At 29.6% G+C, this 20460-nt stretch overlaps 4 protein-coding genes across 5 annotated transcripts; all 4 read left to right on the top strand.

Annotated features, from left to right (window-relative positions):
* The first annotated feature begins 5751 nt into the window (after positions 1-5751).
* Positions 5752-7443, top strand: LOC137818503 (inorganic pyrophosphatase 2-like). The gene is made up of 4 exons (XM_068621964.1): positions 5752-5988; positions 6110-6231; positions 6323-6524; positions 6914-7443. The coding sequence occupies exons 1-4, from the start codon at positions 5851-5853 to the stop codon at positions 7265-7267; spliced, it is 816 nt and encodes a 271-aa protein (XP_068478065.1). The 5' UTR covers positions 5752-5850; the 3' UTR covers positions 7268-7443.
* A 3716-nt stretch (positions 7444-11159) lies between these two features.
* Positions 11160-12946, top strand: LOC137818502 (inorganic pyrophosphatase 2-like). The gene is made up of 4 exons (XM_068621963.1): positions 11160-11419; positions 11545-11666; positions 11774-11975; positions 12429-12946. Exons 1-4 carry the CDS (start codon positions 11282-11284, stop codon positions 12780-12782), a joined length of 816 nt encoding a protein of 271 aa, XP_068478064.1. The 5' UTR covers positions 11160-11281; the 3' UTR covers positions 12783-12946.
* Positions 12947-14590: 1644 nt separating this feature from the next.
* On the top strand, positions 14591-16701 carry LOC137818501 (inorganic pyrophosphatase 1-like). Of its 2 annotated transcripts, XM_068621961.1 has the most exons (5): positions 14591-14615; positions 14703-14963; positions 15236-15357; positions 15442-15643; positions 16167-16701. In XM_068621961.1, exons 2-5 carry the CDS (start codon positions 14826-14828, stop codon positions 16518-16520), a joined length of 816 nt encoding a protein of 271 aa, XP_068478062.1. In that variant the 5' UTR covers positions 14591-14615; positions 14703-14825; the 3' UTR covers positions 16521-16701. The 2 variants fall into 2 exon arrangements, with proteins under 2 accessions (XP_068478062.1, XP_068478063.1); XM_068621962.1 differs by lacking the exon at positions 14591-14615 and having other exon boundaries at positions 14688-14963.
* Positions 16702-18259: 1558 nt separating this feature from the next.
* LOC137819306 (inorganic pyrophosphatase 2-like) lies at positions 18260-20460 on the top strand. The gene is made up of 4 exons (XM_068623106.1): positions 18260-18442; positions 18528-18649; positions 18936-19134; positions 19948-20460. The coding sequence occupies exons 1-4, from the start codon at positions 18305-18307 to the stop codon at positions 20326-20328; spliced, it is 840 nt and encodes a 279-aa protein (XP_068479207.1). The 5' UTR covers positions 18260-18304; the 3' UTR covers positions 20329-20460.

Genomic DNA, 20460 nt, shown 5'->3' with positions numbered 1-20460 from the left:
CATCTTTGGGAAATTTTTTATGCTCTGAACATTGTATTACTGTGGAAAACATTTGACTAGAATCTTGATTGACCAGAAATGTTGGTGGTGTTCCGCAGACATACCAAAGAACACTTTAGGTTACGTCAAGGATGCTTAACTAATCATTAACCCCATGTTTATGTGTCCAGTCATTAATTATTACAGTATTGATCACAAAAATTATATTTAAATTTATTTATTTATTTATTATTTATTTTTGGAGGACTAACTGGTAGACTCTGAATCCATCTTTAAGTATAGTAGATGAAAAAGAGATGGAATAATGAATTAATTTAGCAGTCTAATATCATCCTTAGTCACTTTAAATATGAGATAATTAACCTACATTGAAAGACAAATGTTCACCTTGTCTGACCTTATTATCCAAGTCAATGTTAATAATTATGTTTGACAAAAAATAATTAGTAGCAATAAGTCACTTTTGAAAAATCAAATTCTTAATTATTTTTTATCTTTTCCATATACATTTTAAAGCATGATTTATAAGACAGAAAATCCAAAACGATTATTGTAAGGTGATAGGTCCGGACCTGATTATATAATGAGTGAAGACTTGGTCGAATGATAACTTAATAATAGTCTTAATGGCTTACACCTGAGACTGGGCATGTAGGGCGATGAGTCTAGATTCGGCTATATAATGAGAAGATCGGTTTCTGAACCACAAGGCAATATGACGTTACTTTGACATACGTTAGGGAATGCAGAATCAGGAGGATTATGGTGGATTCTATCAATATATACTAGAGGAGGCCCTAACAAGAAGCAACATCTTTTAAATAATAGTTAAGGGTGCACTCACTCTTGACTATATTGAGTGTTATGGGCTTAAGGTCGCCTATACCTTTACCCCTCTTGTCTGAAACATTTTGGCACCCACCGTGGGACAAATAAAATCACACCCGCACCATCAAATTCAGGATTCAAAACAGAATGAGAGCAACACGACGAGTGGTAGCATAGGAAGAGGCGAATGGAGCCCTTCCGTCCAATACAACCCAGATATTGATGGAAATGATCGAGATAATGAGAAGACAAAATGATGAGCGTGCGGAGGAATTTCGAAGGACACATGAGGAGGCAAGATTAAGGATGGAGGATTCAATAAGGGTGCAAGAGCAGTTGTAGAGGCGAAACGAGGAGCTTCAGAGACAGATGGATGACCGCAACACGAATGGCCGCTTGGAGGAGGAAGTAGAACCAGCTTTTCAGCCCTTTTCGAAGGAAATTTTGAGTGAGTCGATTCCGCAAAATTACATGTTCCCTAAAATCGACTCCTTCAATGGGAAACAAAATCTGAATGACCACATTAAAAATATTAGGACTCAAAAGTCGATTTATGGAGGACCGGATGGATATAGGATGATGGATGTACATAGTGAGCATAACTGGATGGATATGTATTTAAACTGGTTTAGAGAAGGGAAGGAGCCAACAGACAGTGAAGCAGTGAATACTTTGAGGAATAATGTGGCAAGATATACTCTAATCCAAGGAGTTTGACACCACTATTGAGGTGTGTCGGCGAGCTGAAAAAAGAAAGGATAATGCATGAAGTTCATGAAGGTGTTTGCGTTAGGCATATTGGAGGTCGATCCTTGGCAGTAAAAGTGTTAAGGGCGGGGTTTTTCTTGTCTACGTTAAGAAATAACTGTTTATGGTATGAGAAGAAGTGTGATAAATGTTAGCGACACTCAAATGAGATAAAGGTCCCAGCAGAACGTTTGTATTCGTTAATTTTCCCATGGCCTTTTTATAAATGGGGAATCGACATATTGGGTACTTTCCCGATGTCCATACGACAATTCAAGTTTATAGTGGTGGCCATTAAATACTTCACCAAATGGGTAGAAGTGGAGCTATTAACAACGATTACAACAAAAAAATAAATTCTAAGTTTGTGTGGAAATCAATTGTTTGCCGATTTGGTGTGCCTAGGGAGCTAGTGTTAGATAATGGAAAACAGTTTGCAAGTCAAAAGTTAAGACGCATGTGTAAGGATTTGGGGATTCAACGGATATTTATATTTGTGGAGCATCCTCAGTCAAACGGACAAGTAGAAGCAGCAAATAAATTAATTTTACCAGGTTTGGTAAAGAAGTTAGGAACGACTAAGACAAGATGGGTAGAAATTTTACCTGAGGTAATATGGTCTTATCACACCACATAGCAGTCAACTACAAGAGCGTGACACGTGGGTATCGGGAAATGCAAGGAGCAGATGATGTGATGCGCAATAGGGAAACAATAAATGCAAACACATTTACCTGTAAAGTGTGTATGATCGGGCGACGAATGATAGAAGAATAAGCTACTATCACAAATAGCCTCAAAGCCTACACTTATGGCTAGAGGCATGTAAGGTGCACTCACTCTTGACTATGTTAAGTGTTATGGGCTTAAGGTCGCCTATACCTTCACCTCTTTTGTCTGGAACAATTACAATACCACATTTTAGAAGATTTTGGATTAAATATGTTTTTCATTCCTAAAATTTTTATATGAGATTGATTTTTATCTCTAATTCAAAATTTAGATATAATAAATATTTGTAGTAAGAAAACTATTAAAATGAGTTATTATCAATTTTTTTTAATGACAATTGAATTTTTGTTATATATACTTAAAAACCAAAAAAAACATATTTAACTTAATATTTTTTTACTTTCACATAAATAATCTTTAATACTAATAATGAATTACAAATTCAATTCATATTTTAATAATTAAGTTTAGATTTAAATTTAACTTAGTTTGTATTTTAAAAACCCCACTTATATATATAATATAAATATTGACTTAATTTTTAGTTATCGTAAAATTTTCTACATTCTCATCTCACATTAATTAATATATATACATATATATATATATGTATATATATATATATTATGTAAAATTAAATATTTGTGAAGTATAACAAATGATATATAAGTGCAACAAATTTGACCAGAATAAGTTTATATATCATATTAAAAATTTATTTTTAAAAGATTAACTTATAAGATAAGAATTATGATTGCTTATGCAGTAAACATTCAATTAATCTATCCGAAAGAAACTTTATTCATAATTTAATTTTAGAATAAAAGATGTGTATGCCATTAATCTGAAATTGAGTTGATTGGTTGAAGTGGTGAAAGTTGGAAGAAGATAAAAAAAATAAAAAAGATCTAATCATTGAGCATTGAGAAAAAAATTTAATAAAAATGGTGATGCAAATAAACACTAGCATAATGGTAATGTAACCTCTAATATAGAATCAGAGGATTAAAAAACTGAACCAAAAAAGGTGTCAGAATCAGAATTTCCCATTAGTAGGTCAAAACATTTCTTATATATGGTGATGATATAAGAACTCACCAAGCAGATAATAATAATAATAATAATAATAATAATAATAATAATAATAATAATAATAATAATAATAATAATAATAATAATAATAATAATAATAATAATAATAATAATATAATAATAATAATAATAATAATAATAATAATAATAATAATAATAATAATAATAATAATAATAATAATAATAATAATAAAACTTTAATTAATACATCAATATTGGATCACACCACAATCAAACACATGCTAATGATAAAAATAATAATCAAATGTTAATTATAACAAGAACCTCCTTTGTCATTGTTTCTGATTAGACAGATGTTTCACGTCAATCTATATTTATTAGTTCATTACCTGTTATTAAAAATTTGTAAAATAAATAATATACAAGTAGAAAATTATAAATCTATCATCTTAATATTTTATATTAAATATTGTTCTTTTATATAAATTTGTTAATCACTTATTAATGTGAATTTTTTTTATTATTTATGTTAAAAAAAAGTAGTGGGGACAAATTGAATTGATTTTTAATGATTGCTTTAAATTTAAAGTTTATTTTTTTTTAAATATATAATTTCATTTAAAAAAATCGTTAAATAAAAATTAATTTTAAAAATATATAGTTTATCTCTTACATTTTCTTTTTCCAAAAAAGCATAGGAGGGACTAAAGTATGATGACATAAAGATATCAAAATTTTCATAAATTTTATAAGATTAAGTTGACTTCTTAATATAAACATTTTACATAAAAAAATATTAACTAATTAGTTATTTACTATAACCTAATTAATTAACCAATAATTACCTTTTATTTTTCCATAACAATAACAGATTGTTTACACGATATTTATCTTTTTATGTAAGTTTAGGAGAACGAATAAAAAATAAAAATTTACTTGAATCATTTGAAGAGTATGATTTGAATGTTGTTAGTTGGATAAGTATAAATAATATATTTAAATATCAAATAAATATCATTAATATGTTAAAAATAACTCCAAACGTAACAACATAACATATTTAATAAATCAAAGTATATTAAAAAAATATCATAATCTTTGTTTGGATAAGTAATTTTATAATTTAAAAAAATCAAATATATAAAATTTAAATTGACCTCATTTTTTAAACGTTTATCACAATAAGGTAATTTAAATTTATTATTATTTTGTATAAAATATTTAAATTAGTATTAATATAAAATTATTTAAATATTAAATCATTTATAATAATTTTTGAGTTGATCTTGATTAATATTAATTTTGTAATAAATTTTCAAACAAATTTCTAATAACATTGATAAAGTTTCTTCATAATTTTTGAGTTTTCTACAATTATTTAGATTAATATCAAAATTATTTTTATAATATTTTAAATAATTTTTTATAACTATTTAATTAATATCAATTGAAAATTTCTTTCATTTAATATTGGTAAAAAAAATAGTTACTATTAATATAATTTTTTTTTTCATTTCACATTGAAATAAAAAATTAATAAATTATTAAAAAAAATTGGTGTTAGATGATAGAAAATATCACTATAGAAATTTTAAAAAAAATGCTAATTGAAAAAATGAGTTCACATACATAAAAAGATACTCTATCAATATTGGTTGATATAAGTCTAACTGATATGTGATGAGAATGATAGATATCAATAATTTACTATCAAATCAAACTAACTTATATCTATTTGTTTTTACTTTAATATAAAAACTATATAAAAAAAAATCCTTCCAAATCACACTTTTATTTTTTATTTTCATCATGATACTTATTTTCTGAATTGGTTATCTCTATCAATTTACTTTTATCATCTTGAATTTTCGAGTAATATTCTATCATTTTTCAAAAGACATCATCAATAAAAACCATTTGATTACAATATATTACATTATTTTAATTTATTATTAATTCATAACAGAAAAAAAAAGAAATTGACGAAATTAACTGAATACAGAATATTCATGCGATGTATTATTGTATGCGTTGGTAAGAAGTGATTTCACACACTCAGGTGAGGCTCCTCAAGTGCATCCAATTCCCTGTCGAATATGCCCTTTATTCCCGTGTTTTACTCTTAGGACCAATCCACCCACACCCTCCGATCCTTTCACCTATCTATATGATTTCATCCAACGGTGCAGATTTAATTTTAAATATGGCGCACCGAAAGGGATTCGGTGAAGGTAAAATAAAAGCGCAATATTTCTGTTTTTATTTTGAGCCTCCATCTTTGCTACCACGAACTATCCGTGTAATATTCCTTTGAAATCTAAGATTCTTTTAATCTTTATTCATTCACCATTACTATAAATATAACCCTCTTTTCTTTCCATTGCAGAACCAAGCCAAGAACCACCACTCTTGAAAGCACTGTACACTCACCCAAACAGAGCCTTATTATTCAGAAAAAAGCTTTCTTTTTTCCATTCACCAAAACAGATAATGTCTGGAATCGTGGTTGTTTTCGACTTCGACAAAACCATTGTGGATGTCGACAGCGACAACTGGGTGGTCGACGAATTGGGTTTCACGGATTTGTTCAACCAGCTTCTTCCCACCATGCCTTGGAACACTCTCATGGTAAGCCTTTTTGTTGTCACATTTTTTGGGTTTATACTCTCTTTTGTTTAAACTTAACTTTGCAGAATGCATGGTTTGAATGATATGAATAACCGAGTTTTTTGGTTTTTGGTTTTTGAAGGACACAATGATGAAGGAGCTTCATTCACATGGTAAAAGCATGAAGGACATTGAAGAGGTTCTGCATAAGATTCCCTTGCACCCCAGAGTTATTCCTGCTATTAAAGTAGCTCATGCTTTAGGGTACGTAACTATGCATCTCTCATACAAAATTATGATCACGTTCTTTTTTGGTAAATATGGATTAAATTTACGGTGACATTTGTTTTTTCAGGTGTGATTTGAGGATTGTGAGTGATGCAAACACGTATTTCATTGAGACTATTTTGAAGCATTTGGGAATAAGGGAATATTTCTCAGAGATGAATACTAACCCCGGTTATGTGAATGAAGAAGGAAGGTTAAGGATTCTTCCTTACCATGACTTCAACAAAGCTTCCCATGGCTGCACTTTGTGCCCTCCAAACATGTGCAAGGTAAATACACAACTTCTTTTTCTATCTTGTTTTATCATTTGTCTAAATCATGATGACAAATTTGCTTAAATGTATACAACAGTACACGTTTCTAGATATTGTTTTCAAGTTGATCTTAACTGGCTCTAGCTGACGAGACACTATTATTTCCATTTTTAATCACAAAGATTGCTGCTAACGTGACTCAAGTGTTCATGAGTCATGGATTAATCCTATAGCAATGGAACTTGTCTCCTTAATTCTTGGCCTTAAAAAATACCAAAATTTATTGTTTGCTCTCTGATATGAGCATACTGGATTTGATTGAAATATAAAATAAAGAATAATTTTGACCTAGGTCCCACCGATACTTATGATTGTAAAATGTAATTTTATTTGAATGATTGCAGGGTTTAGTGATAAAGAGAATCCAAGATTCAATATCAGAAGAGGATAAGAGGATGATCTACCTTGGAGATGGGAGTGGAGACTATTGCCCAAGTTTGAGGCTGAAAGAGAAGGACTTTATGATGCCAAGGAAGAACTTTCCAGTGTGGGACTTGATATGCAAAGACCCTTCAGTTGTTAAGGCTGAGATTCATGGATGGAGTGATGCAGAAGAACTTGAACAGGTTTTGCTGCAATTGATCAACAAAATATCAATGGAGCACAATTCTCCCTTCGTTTCCTCTGACTGCAAGCTTCAGACTCTGTCAGCCTCCGTTTTGGAGGCTTTGCCCAAAGGCCTACCACTTCGCCCATAACCACTTCTTAGTTTAGTGTATTTGAAAAAAATGTATCATAATAACTTTAAAGCTTTTTTTCCAATTAACCTTCACCAAAGCTATACTATAATAAAGTTGCCAATGTTAATGTTGGAATTGGTCTTAAGTTGTGGACCACTATAATTTCTATCAAATACCAATACATGTTTTCTATACATCTTTTGGGAATATTTTATGCTCTGAACATTGTTTTGTTTTACTGTGGAAAACATTTGACTAGAATCTTATTGACCAGAAATCTTGGTGTTCCGCTGACATACTAAAGAATACTTAAGAAACACTAGCATTAATGGCGTTGAAAAACAACATGCATGCATGTTGGGACCCTTGTTTGGTCATCTCCAGCTAATGGTAATGTAACCTCAGATATAGAATCAGAGGATTAAAAAACTCGACCAAAAATGGTGGCAGAATCATAATTTTCCATTAGTAGGTCAAAACCATTTCTTATACTCTGATGATATAAGAACTCGCCAAGAAGATAATAATAATAATAATAAAACTTTAATTAATGCATCAATATGATCACACCACAATCAAACACATGTTAATAATAATAATACTCAAATGTTAATTATAACAAGTGTTTCGGACATTAACAAGACCTCCTTTGTCATTGCATCTGATTTAGACATGTTTCATGTGAATATGTGATCTATTACACTTAAAAAAAAAGTTTTAACAGAGATTATTGAGAGTAACTTAATTTAATTTTAGAAATTAATTTAATTATGAAAGTTTTTTAACATTTAAGTTGAAGATCCCTCATCGACTATAGATTAAGGCATTTCATTATATATAAGTGGGTGCAAACCTCACTTCATGAGCTGATTTTATGGAGTTGAGTTAAGTTTAAATTCCACTTTGTAATAATTCATTAAGTTCCAAGGTTATTCTAAAATTTCAGCAAAATAACGGAGATTTTTTTAACCTTCGTTAAGTTCTAAAGATTTATTCTAAAATCTCAACAAGACAATGAAAGTTTTTTTAACCTTTGTTAAATTTCAAAGATTTATGGTAGAACTTCAATAAAATGCTCCAGATTTTTCAAACTTTAATAAATAAGTATAATTAAATCTATTTATAAATAAACCATTAAAAACTATATAGTTTCAATATATTTTATAACTAAATTTTCTAAAATTTTAAAAGCATAACTTTACAATACAATAAGTTTTCTAAGTTTTCAAAAATTTATTTTACACACATGACTTTGAAGTCCACATCTAACAGATAATACAATTATTTAGGATATATAAAGCAGTGATAAACATCAACTGTTGTCGAGCTAGGTAAGAATGACTTGTGACCCAAGTTGAGGTAGTAAGGTGATGGAAGAAACAATGATAGTGCCTTATTTTTCCTTAGGTATAATAGACATAGGTGTGACTAAATTATGATTCCTTGCTAGGACTGTCGTTGGTGGCTATTGAGCTTGTGTCGGGGACAAGTGTGTCTATGATGGAATAAAGAAGTCAGGAGGATCGTTAGAGATGGTGAAAAATAAGGTTGAAGGTTATTTCAGACGACAAGTCATTTTACGAAAATTTTGAAACTCGTGGTATTTTATGAAAGTTCTTAAACTCATGGTATTTACCAGAGGTTTTGAAACCCATGATATTTTACAAAAAATTTTAAACCCATGGTATTTAACAAAGGTTTTTGAAACCCCTGGTATTTTACGGAGGTTTCTAAACCCATGATATTTAATAAGAGTTTTGAAAGATTTGTCCTGAGGTTTAAAAAAACCCAGAAAACACCTTGCTGAGGGATGGTTTAACGAGAAAACTGCAACACTAGGTAAATGACTTAATAGAGATTTTAATCATGAATAATATAAAAATAAATACCCCGTTAAAACCATTTTTTCCTTTAGTGTTAGTTCCTTTTATTAAAATTTTGTAAAATAAATAATATGCAAGTAGAAAATTATAACTCTATCATCTTAATATTTTATATTAAATATTATTCTTTTATATAAATTTGTTAATAAGTTATTAATGTGAAATTTATATATTATTTATGTTAGAAAAAGCAGTGGAGTTAAATCTCACCTTACAAATTGAATTGATTTTGTATGATTAATTTAAATTTAAAGTTTTTTTTTAAAATATATAACTTTTACTAAAAAAAATTAATAAATAGAAACTAATTTTAGAAATAATAAATAATCAATCACTAGTGATTAAATTATATATTATTTTAAAGACTAAAAAAGTTATTAATATCAAAAGTAATTTCTATTATTAATAAAATTAATAAATTAATTTTTTAAATTAATATTTAATTAACTATTAAGATTTTAATTATCAACTTTCGAATATAAAACAATTAGTAGCTAAAACTTTAATAGTTAATTAGATAAAAGATTATTTACACAATATTTATCTTTTTATGTAAGTTTAGGAGAACGAATAAAAAATGAAAATTTGGTAAAGTCATTTGAAGAGTATGATTTAAATGTTGTTAGTTGAATAAGTATAAATAATATATTTGAATATCAAATAAATATCATTAATATGTTAAAAATAACTCCAAACGTAACAACATATTTAATAAATCAAAGTATATTAAAAAAATATCATAATCTTTGTTTGGATAAGTAATATTATAATTTTAAAAAATTAAATATATAAAATTTAAATTGATCTCATTGTTTAAACGTTTATCTCAACAAGGTAATTTAAATTTATTAATTTTGTATAAAATATTTAAATTAGTATTTATATAAAATTATTTAAATATAAAATAATTTATAATAAATTTCTAATAACATTGATAAAGTTTCTTCTTAATTTTGTGGGTTTTCTACAATTATTTAGATTAACATCAAAATGATTTTTATAATTTTTTAAATAATTTTTCTTATGACTATTCAATTAATATCAATTGAAAATTTCTTTCATTTAATATTGGTAAAAAATTTCGTTAATATTAATATAATTGCTTTTCATTTCACATTGAAACAAAAAAATTAATAAATTATTAAAAAAAATTGGTGTCAGATGATAAAAAATCACTATAGAAATTTTGAAAAATATATAAATTGAAAAATTGAGTTCACATACATAAAAAAGATACTCTATCAATATTGGTTAATTTATGTCTAACTAATATGTGATGAGAATGATAGACATCAATAATTTATCAAATCATAATAGTCTTAACAATATATAAATAAAAACTAACTTTATCTATTTCTTTTTACTTTAATATAAAAACAATATTAAAAAAATCCTTTCAAATCACACTTTTATTTTTTATTTTTATCATGATACTTATTTTCTGAATTGGTTATCTCTACCAATTTACTTTTTTATCATCTTGAATTTTTGAGTAATATTCTATAATTTTTCAAAAGACATCATCAATCAAAACCATTTGATTACAATATATTACATTATTTTAATTTATTATAAATCTAAAAAGAATTTATCTATATAGAGGTAAATATTGATTCTAAAATCCAATATTTATTAATTCATAACAGAAAAAAAAATGAAATTGGCGAAATTAACTGAACGGACTATACTCAGAATATTCTCATGCGTTTGTGAGAAGTGGATTTCACACACTCAGGTGAGGCTCCTCAAGTGCATCCAATTCCCTGTCAATATTCCCGTGTTTTACTCTTAGGTCCAATCCACCTACGCCCTCCGATCCTTTCGCCTACCTATATGATTTCATCCAACGGTCTAGATTGAATTTTAAACGCACCGAAAGGTTTTGGATGAGTGTAAAATAAAACGGCCACATTTGTGTTTTTAATTTTGAGCCTCCATCTTTGCTACCACGAAGTATCCGTGTAATATTCCTTTGGAATCTAAGATTCTTTTTTTCTTCATTCATTCACCATTACTATAAATAACCCTTTTTCTTTCCATTGTAGAACCAAGCCAAGAACCACCAATCTTCAGAGCACTATACACACACCCAAACAGAGCCTTATTCTTCAGAAAGAAGGTTTCTTTTTTTCATTCCCCAAAACAGATAATGTCTGGAATCGTGGTTGTTTTCGACTTCGACAAAACCATTGTGGATGTCGACAGCGACAACTGGGTCGTCGATGAATTGGGTTTCACCGATTTGTTCAACCAGCTTCTTCCCACCATGCCTTGGAACACTCTCATGGTAAGCCTTTTTGTTGCCACATTTTTTGGGTTTATACTCTGTTTTGTTTAAACTGAACTTTGCAGAATGCATGATTTGAATGACATGAATAACCGAGTTTTTTTGTTTTTTTTGGTTTTTTAAAGGACACAATGATGAAGGAGCTTCATTCACATGGTAAAAGCATGAAGGACATTGAAGAGGTTCTGCATAAGATTCCCTTGCACCCCAGAGTTATTCCTGCTATTAAAGCAGCTCATGCTTTAGGGTACGTAACTCTGCATCTCTCATACAAAATTATGATCATCTTCTTTTATTTATTTTTTTGGTAAATATGATTCGTGGATTAAATTTACGGTGGCATTTGTTTTTCAGGTGTGATTTGAGGATTCTGAGTGATGCAAACACGTATTTCATTGAGACTATTTTGAAGCATTTGGGAATAAGGGAATATTTCTCAGAGATCAATACTAACCCCGGTTATGTGAATGAAGAAGGGAGGTTAAGGATTCTTCCTTACCATGATTTCAACAAAGCTTCCCATGGCTGCACTTTGTGCCCTCCAAACATGTGCAAGGTAAATACACAACTTCCTTTTTCTATCTTGTTTTGTCATTTGTCTAAATCATGATGAAAAGTTTCTTAAATGTATACAACAGTTGGCAACAATACACGTTTCTAGATATTGTTTTCAAGTTGTTCTTAACTGGCTCTAGCTGATGGAACACTATTTTTTCCATTTTTAATCACAAAGATTGCTCCTAACGTGGCTCAAGTGTTTATGAGTCATGAATTGATCCTATAATGGAACTTGTCTCCTGAATTCTTGGCCTTAAAAAATACCAAATATTTTCTTAACCACCAAACATGCCATCCTTGTTTTCTCTCTGATACGAGCCTACTGGATTTGATTGAAATATAAAATAAAGAACAATTTTGACCTAGGCCCCACCAATAGTTCATAATAAATAAAAAATTATGTATAATTATCTTTTGATTGTAAAATGTTATTTTATTTGAATGATTGCAGGGTTTGGTGATAAAGAGGATGCAAGATTCAATATCAGAAGAGGATAAGAGGTTGATCTACCTTGGAGATGGGAGTGGAGACTATTGCCCAAGTTTGAGGCTGAAAGAGAAGGACTTTATGATGCCAAGGAAGAACTTTCCAGTGTGGGACTTGATATGCAAAGACCCTTCAGTTGTTAAGGCTGAGATTCATGGATGGAGTGATGGAGAAGAACTTGAACAAGTATTGCTGCAATTGATCAGCAAAGTGTCAATGGAGCACAAATCTCCCTTCATTACCTCTGATTGCAAGCTTCAGACTCTGTCACTCTCTGTTTTGGAGGCTTTGCCCAAAGCCCTACCACTTCGCCCATAACCAGTTCTTAGTTTAGAATGTATCATAGTAACTTTTAAGCTTTTTTCCCAATTAACCTTCACCAAACTTATACTATAATAAAGTTGCAAATGTTAAATGTTGGAATTGGTCTTAAGTTGTGGACCACTATAATTTCTATCAAATACCAATACATGTTTTCTATACATCTTTGGGAATTTTTTTTTTTCTCTGAACATTGGATAACATTTGACTAATCTTGATTGACAAGAAATCTTGGTGGTGTTCCGCAGACATACCAAACAACACTTTGGTTATTGATGTTTTGCTTCAACTTTAATTTTGGATCAATATCATACCACCATTTTTTTTTGTCTCTCTCTATTTTTTTTTTGTGATTTCATTGAATTTTTACTGAGTCTTCTTTTCTTCTTTTTACTATTCTTCTTCAAAAACTTATGGAGACAAAAGTATGAGATAATAACAGAATACTTATATATCTACTGTTTATTTATACTTAAATTCATTATAAATTTATTCTGCATGACAACTGATATGAAATAGATTCTTTAGAGTAAACTATAGTATATATGATTTATGCTTAGTTTTAAGTTGATTTAATTTTTAATTGAGTCATTTTTTTAATGGTTATTTCATTACTATTCCATAGAGATATCTAAGATTTTCTATGAACTTCGGTTAGATTTTATATATTTCAATATGATTTAGTTAAATATATTTATTATATTAGACTCCTATGCTATAGTTTATGATAATATAAAAAATGTATATTGTGTGCGTAGTTTATATTTTATGGGGTGTTTGCAACATTCATCCTAGGTAATAGTGATATTTTCAGTTTTTTTTTAATTACTTTGAAATCTTATTTAAAAAATTTGATCTTTTATTGATAATATATTCTTTTAATGTAATAATAAAAGGAATAAAACTTTTAAAATTAAGAATAAACAGTATGGATATAAAAAGTTGTAGATTAAATATTTTCTCAAGAGTGTAAATAGTCTGAATTAATATTTAAACTAATAATAAAATGCGCTATACTATAATATAGAAGTCATATAATTCATGTAAAAAATTGTTTAAATTTAACACGTAAAAAATAATTTTTATTTTAGAAAAATCTATATTATAATTTTGAAGAGAAAAAGGTGACTCCCCTTCACCCCTATAGTCCGTCTTAATATAATAACGTGCTGGTTATTTATAATCGAAAAAAATGAAAAGAATATATTGAAATTATAACTATTTTAGATATTGAAATAAAATAATTTTTTTAAAAAGGATAATTTTTTGTAAAAAGTAAATAAATTAATTTTTTAATTTTTTTTTTCATAAAGTAAATACTATTTTTTTCACCAAATCACATTTATTTACTCCAAATTAAGTGTGTTCTAACAATAATTACAATGCTAGAAAGACACACAATAGAAGACATTTAATGAACACACACTATGTTGCTAATTTATTTAATAATATAGAATATATTTTATTTTCAATGAACATTATTACACTTAAGATTGTAATAAATGAAATTTTGATAAAAATGGATTGCATGAGTTAAATGTTTGTGGAAGGGAAGGGACTATACCCAAAATATTCTGATGGGTTGCACCTGTAAACTTGTTGGTGGAGTAGCGCGTTTCATAGTCACATCAAAGGCATCAAATTCCCTAATGGAATATTCCCATATTTATGCTCAATCTCCAAACCCTCTGATTTTTTTCCCACCTAATATTCTTCAAAACCAACGGCTTAGATTGAATTTGAAATGTCACAGCTAGAAATTTCTGAGGCTAAAAATGAAACTTTTTCCTTGGTCACCTTCTTCTCTTCCAGGAACAATCCATATGCAAGGTAATATTCCTTTGGAATCAAAGATTCATTTTTTTGGGGTTTTCTTAACCCACATTCACTACAAATACCCTTTTCATTCTCTTTCAGGGTGCAATCCAAGCCAAGAGCAGATCTTGAGAGCACCACCAGACACCCAAAGAGAGCCTTGTTCTTGAGAAGAAGGTTTCTTCTTCTGGGCCGTTCAGAGTTTCTGCATTCACCAAAACAAACATGTCTGAAATTGTGGTTGTTTTCGACTTTGACAAGACCATTGTGGATGTCGACAGCGACAACTGGGTCATCGACGAGTTGGGTTTCACAGATTTGTTCAACCAACTCCTTCCCACAATGCCTTGGAACACTCTCATGGTAAGCCTTTGTAGTCACTTTCTTTAGGAACAAACTTTACATGCCTGTTTGCTAAGTGTTCTTTGCCATTAAAGTTTCATTTTCTAATTTTGGTTAAATTATTTTTGCATTAAAGATTAACAAATAATGCGGCAATGTAACCAAGAACAGTTAAAATATATCTAAGAATTAGTTTTTTTCTTCCTTTTTTGTATATTTTTTTTTTAGATTTTGTGTTAATGGTATGAATAACCGTTTGTTATTTTTTGTTTGTTTTGGTTTTGGATTTATAGGACAAGATGATGATGGAGCTTCACTCACAGGGTAAAACCATTAAGGACATTGAAGAGGTTCTGCATAAGATTCCCTTGCACCCCAGGGTAATACCCGCTGTTAAAGCAGCTCATGCTTCAGGGTATGTAACTATGCATGCAAATTTTGTTACTTTTTTTTAATGTGATTTTGTGGATTAAATTTATGGTGGCATTTGTTTTTCCAGGTGTGATTTGAGGATTGTGAGTGACGCAAACTTGTTTTTCATTGAGTCAATTTTGAAGCACTTAGGAATAAGGGAATATTTCTCAGAGATCAATACTAACCCCGGTTATGTGAATGAAGAAGGAAGGTTAAGGATTCTACCTTGCCATGATTTCAACAGATCTCCTCATGGCTGCAGTTTGTGTCCTCCAAACATGTGTAAGGTAAATATAGATGTCATCTTTCATCCACTACCGTATTTTTCTTTGCTAAAAGATAACTTCTTTTGAAATAATGTGAACTGTTTGATTTATCAAAACCATGTTGAGAGTTGAAATTTTAAGAGAGTTAATGCTGATTTGAAACACCTTGGTAGTTTAAAAACTCAAAACTGCTATTTATATAGACAGTTGGGAACAGTACACATTCCCAGATATTGTTTTGAAGTTGATGTTAACTGGTTTGAGCTTCTGGGAAAGTATTGTTTTCTATTGTTAATTATGTTGACAAGAACTAACAATGGAGTGCTGTCACCTGATTTGTTGGCCTTAAAAAATACCAAAACTTTTCTTAACCAACCAACCATTCCATTCTGGTTTTCTCTCTGATATGAGCCCACAGGATTTGATTGAAGTATAAAATAAAGAATAATTTTGACCTAGGCCCCACCAATAGTTCATAATATATAAAAAATTATGTGCAATTATCTTATGATTGTAAAATGTAATTTGATTTGAATGATTGCAGGGTTTAGTGATAAAGAGGATGCAAGATTCAATATCAGAAGAGGATAAGAGGTTGATCTATCTTGGAGATGGCAGTGGAGACTATTGCCCAAGTTTGAGGCTGAAAGAAAAGGACTTTATGATGCCAAGGAAGAACTTTCCGGTGTGGGACTTGATATGCAGAGACCCTTCAGCTGTTAAGGCTGAGATTCATGGATGGAGTGATGGAGAAGAACTTGAACAAGTTTTGCTGCACTTGATCAGCAAAGTGTCAATGGAGCACAATTCTCCCTTCATTTCCTCTGACTGCAAGCTTCAGATTCTGTCAGTCTCTGCTCACGAGGCTATCCCTAAAGCCCTCCCAGTTAGACCATAATTTCATGGTTTAGTAACTTTAAAAATGTATCATAATTCGATATTTTTGTTAACAACCTTAATTAAACCATCACTGAAGTTTCCTAATGTTGGAGTTGGTCCTAGGTTTGCCCTATTTCCTTGCAGACTGCTTACTGTGATGTGAAAGGCAATGTTTTGCAGTGGAAAATATTTGACTACAATCAACATAGTCTTCTGTCAACATACCAAACACCACTTTGATTTTCTTTTGCTATATAAATTAATCTTAACTTACGAAGAAATTTATTTATTTATTCTTATTTTTTAAAGTCTATATAAAAAATTTCGTTCAAATATAACTAATGTACTAATAATACAACGTAGCTAGGCTTATGAGTATACCTAATTTTATCCCCGTCATTCTTTATACATATATTTTCTATATTAATAATAATAATAACAAACATTTAAATTTTTCATAGTGGGCTTTCTCTATATAAAAGTAGAACAGCAAGATGAAATAAAAAAGGGAATTACTTCGTGCATCCCCCATTTTTTAACATTGCACCCCACAATTGGGTTAAATGACTAATTGGTCCTGTCCAGTCCCACCACCGCCATTGTCGCCACCATCACAATCGCTCAAACTTCACTTAGAAGAAGAAAAACAAAATTAATTTTAGTTTAATATTGATAGAACACACCAGAAAACTCATTCCGAAAAATGCATTTAGGTATTATATATGTTCTAAAATGTTTATTTTGAAAAAAAGTTTGAAAAGTTTTTTCTGAAATGTATTTCACAAATTCCTGAAAGTTTATTCTAAAACAAATTTCCAAAACAAGTAATCTAGATGTCACTTTAGAGAAGGGTAAAATATTTTTTTTAAAGATGTGGGGGTGCAGGAAGCAATTTTCTAAAAGAAATGGAACATATGAGTCCAATAAGAAAAAGAAGAATATAAGTTATTTTGGGCCAATGGTCCTTGGAAGATTACAATTCAAATCCTCAATGCTCAAAACTCTAAAAAATAAAATAAAATAAAAAGGGAAAGACCTTTTTAAGTTTTTAGTATGTTAATTTTGAAAAATAAATGAATATTATAATTTTAAAAATAAATAATATAGTACAATTGATGTGATGAAAAAAAAGATAAATGAGAAGAAATAGAAAATAGTATAACTAATAAACAATTAAAAAAATAAATATTTAATAAGTATTTTAACTGGACCGGGTTGGGTCACTCAATATTTGGGTAACTCAATACTATAAAAAAAGAATATAAGGAAATGTAATTAGTATTTGTCTTTCATATATATATATATATATAACTTGTGTCTTTACCCAAAAAAAAATAGGTGACATTAGTTTTATTAACAGAAAAGTTGTGTTGAAATTATGAACAATAAATAATGTATTTGACATTATTTATAATAATATTTTAAATTAAATAATAAAATATTAATTTATTAAAATGTGAAGTGTATATTTTTATCAGCACTCTTTATTGATTAATTTAAAAAACACAATTTATGTTGGTTTGACAGAAGGATTATTAATGAAGTTATAGCAGGTGTTAAAATATGTATCTGATGCAACAGAAAGTGTCATGCACCACTATCTTCTCCTCTAAATTACTTGCCCCAATGAAAGAAAATGTGAAAAAGTGGAGAAAAAAAGTGGCTTTTCCTAATAATATCTTATCTGATAATGCTTCTATGATCATGCTTTCGTGCAATCTCTAACCTTCTTTCCCTATAAATACCCTCTCAATTAATGCATGACCTCACACTTTATCTCAACATTTGTTTGGTGCATTCAAAATGGCTGAGATTATGGTCATTTTTGACTTTGACTCAACAATCATTGAGTGTGACAGTGATAATTGGGTGCTTGATGACACTGCTTTAACTCAAAACTTCTACCAGCTTCTTCCTACCATGCATTGGAACCCTCTCATGGTTATTTTTTTCAACTAGTACTACAATTTTCAACATTTTTTCTTTTCATTCTTGGCTTATATTTTATTTTTCCAAAATCTTGCAGGATAGGATGATGAAAGAGCTTCATTCACAAGGAAAAACCATTGAAGACATTGTGGAGATTCTGAAGAGGACACCAATGCATCCATGCATTGTTCCTGCTATTGAGGCAGCTTATTCCCTTGGGTAAAATGTGTATAGTAGGAGAATATGAGACTATTTTTGTTTTTAATCTGCATAATAGAGAGAAAAAGTTATGTTTACCTTTTCAGTGTACAATTAATAGTATTTGACAATACATTTTAAAGTAAATGATGGTTTTGTAATCAAAAGTAAAAACAGAAAATGTTTTCTCATGGCAAATACACCCTTAAATTTCTTCCATTCTTTCTGCCATGAACACACCCTTATCATGTTTGTGAGTGTGTGTGAATGAAGATATCATAACTAATGACTATGGAATTGGATTCAGGTGTGATCTGAAGATTGTGAGTGATGCAAATATTTTCTTTATTGAGACAATTCTGAAGCATCATGGAGTGTGGAACTGTTTCTCAGAGATCATTTGTAACCCCAGCCATGTCAAGGAAGGGAGCCTCAACATTTGTCCATACCATGATTACCTAAAATCTTCCCATGGATGCAATCTTTGTCCACCAAACATGTGCAAGGCAATTACATGATTTCTCAACATCTATTTACTTAATTATGGCCATGCAATTAACTCTCACATTCATTCTAGTAATTTACAGTTAATCACTTGTGCTTTGAATACCATGTTTATTACCTTCCTCAATATTTGGCTAGCACAACCAGTTATTGCAGCTGCTTTGGTCAATTTGACCTTTGTTAATATTAAATTAACATAGTTTTAGCCCTTTCTGATATTGACCTCAAATCCTCCACTTTTTTGGTCTCTGTCATGCATTTCACAGTCCAGGGAACCACACAACTTTTGACAAAAATCAAGTCTCATAAAAATTTCCAAGAAATAAGACAATTCCTGCAAAATTCTTAGATATTTTAAATAAAATGTCAATTTACCAACATCCATGATTTTCCAATACGAGCACTGTGCTAACTGGAATAGGATGTCTAGCTTATTCAGCAAACATTATCTATCTATTATTTTTGAGGTGTTTGTTCATCTCTTTATTCTTGAAGATTCTTAATGTGATTTGGTCTATGTAAAAGGATTGGGATACCCTTTTGTATCTCTCTTAGTTTAATTTCATTCTTTGCTGATAAAAATTAAATAAAAATCAACATCATGATTTTTAATACATAAAGGGGTATGATTTTTAATACTTAAAGAAGTAGTTAGATAATATGTTTACTTTAGGATTATTCAGAACATAGAGCAATACCTCATGAATGAAATTTATGATTGTTTGAATGTTTTATGCTTGTTTATGTATCATTGTACTGTAAATACTTCATTTGTTTGAAATTTTTTTCCTGAAAAGTTGTGGAATGACATGCAGGGAGTGGTGATAGAAAGGATTCAAAATTCCATGGCAGGAGCAGGAAAGAAGAAAGTAATCTATCTTGGAGATGGAAATGGAGATTTTTGCCCAAGTCTGAAGCTAAAAGAAAATGACTATTTGATGCCAAGAACAGGGTTTCCACTGTGTGATTTAGTCTCCAAAAATTCCACTAAGATAAAGGCAGAGGTGCATGGTTGGAGAGATGGGAAAGAGCTGCAACATGTTCTACTGCATCTCATCAACAAAGCTAGTGAAGAAGGAAAGAACATCATTAACAAAACTCCTCAAACAATCTCAGTTGATTGCAAGTTGGTGCCAACTCCAATTCCAATGGACACTCATCAACCTTTGCCAAAAGCTCTCTCAGTTCCTCAATAACTAATCACACCTATAATGGTTGAGGACATTGCAAGAATTTGTTAGATAATTTCTCACACATTTATAATCTCAACCAATCTTTATATCATATGCATTCAAGTTACAGAAATAAATTCATAGTATTTAAGAAAA

The sequence above is a fragment of the Phaseolus vulgaris genome, chromosome 10 (assembly GCF_000499845.2).
Source record: "Phaseolus vulgaris cultivar G19833 chromosome 10, P. vulgaris v2.0, whole genome shotgun sequence".
NCBI lineage: Eukaryota > Viridiplantae > Streptophyta > Magnoliopsida > Fabales > Fabaceae > Phaseolus > Phaseolus vulgaris.
Note: the sequence above shows the minus strand (reverse complement) of the source record. Positions and strands in the feature narration are given on the sequence as shown.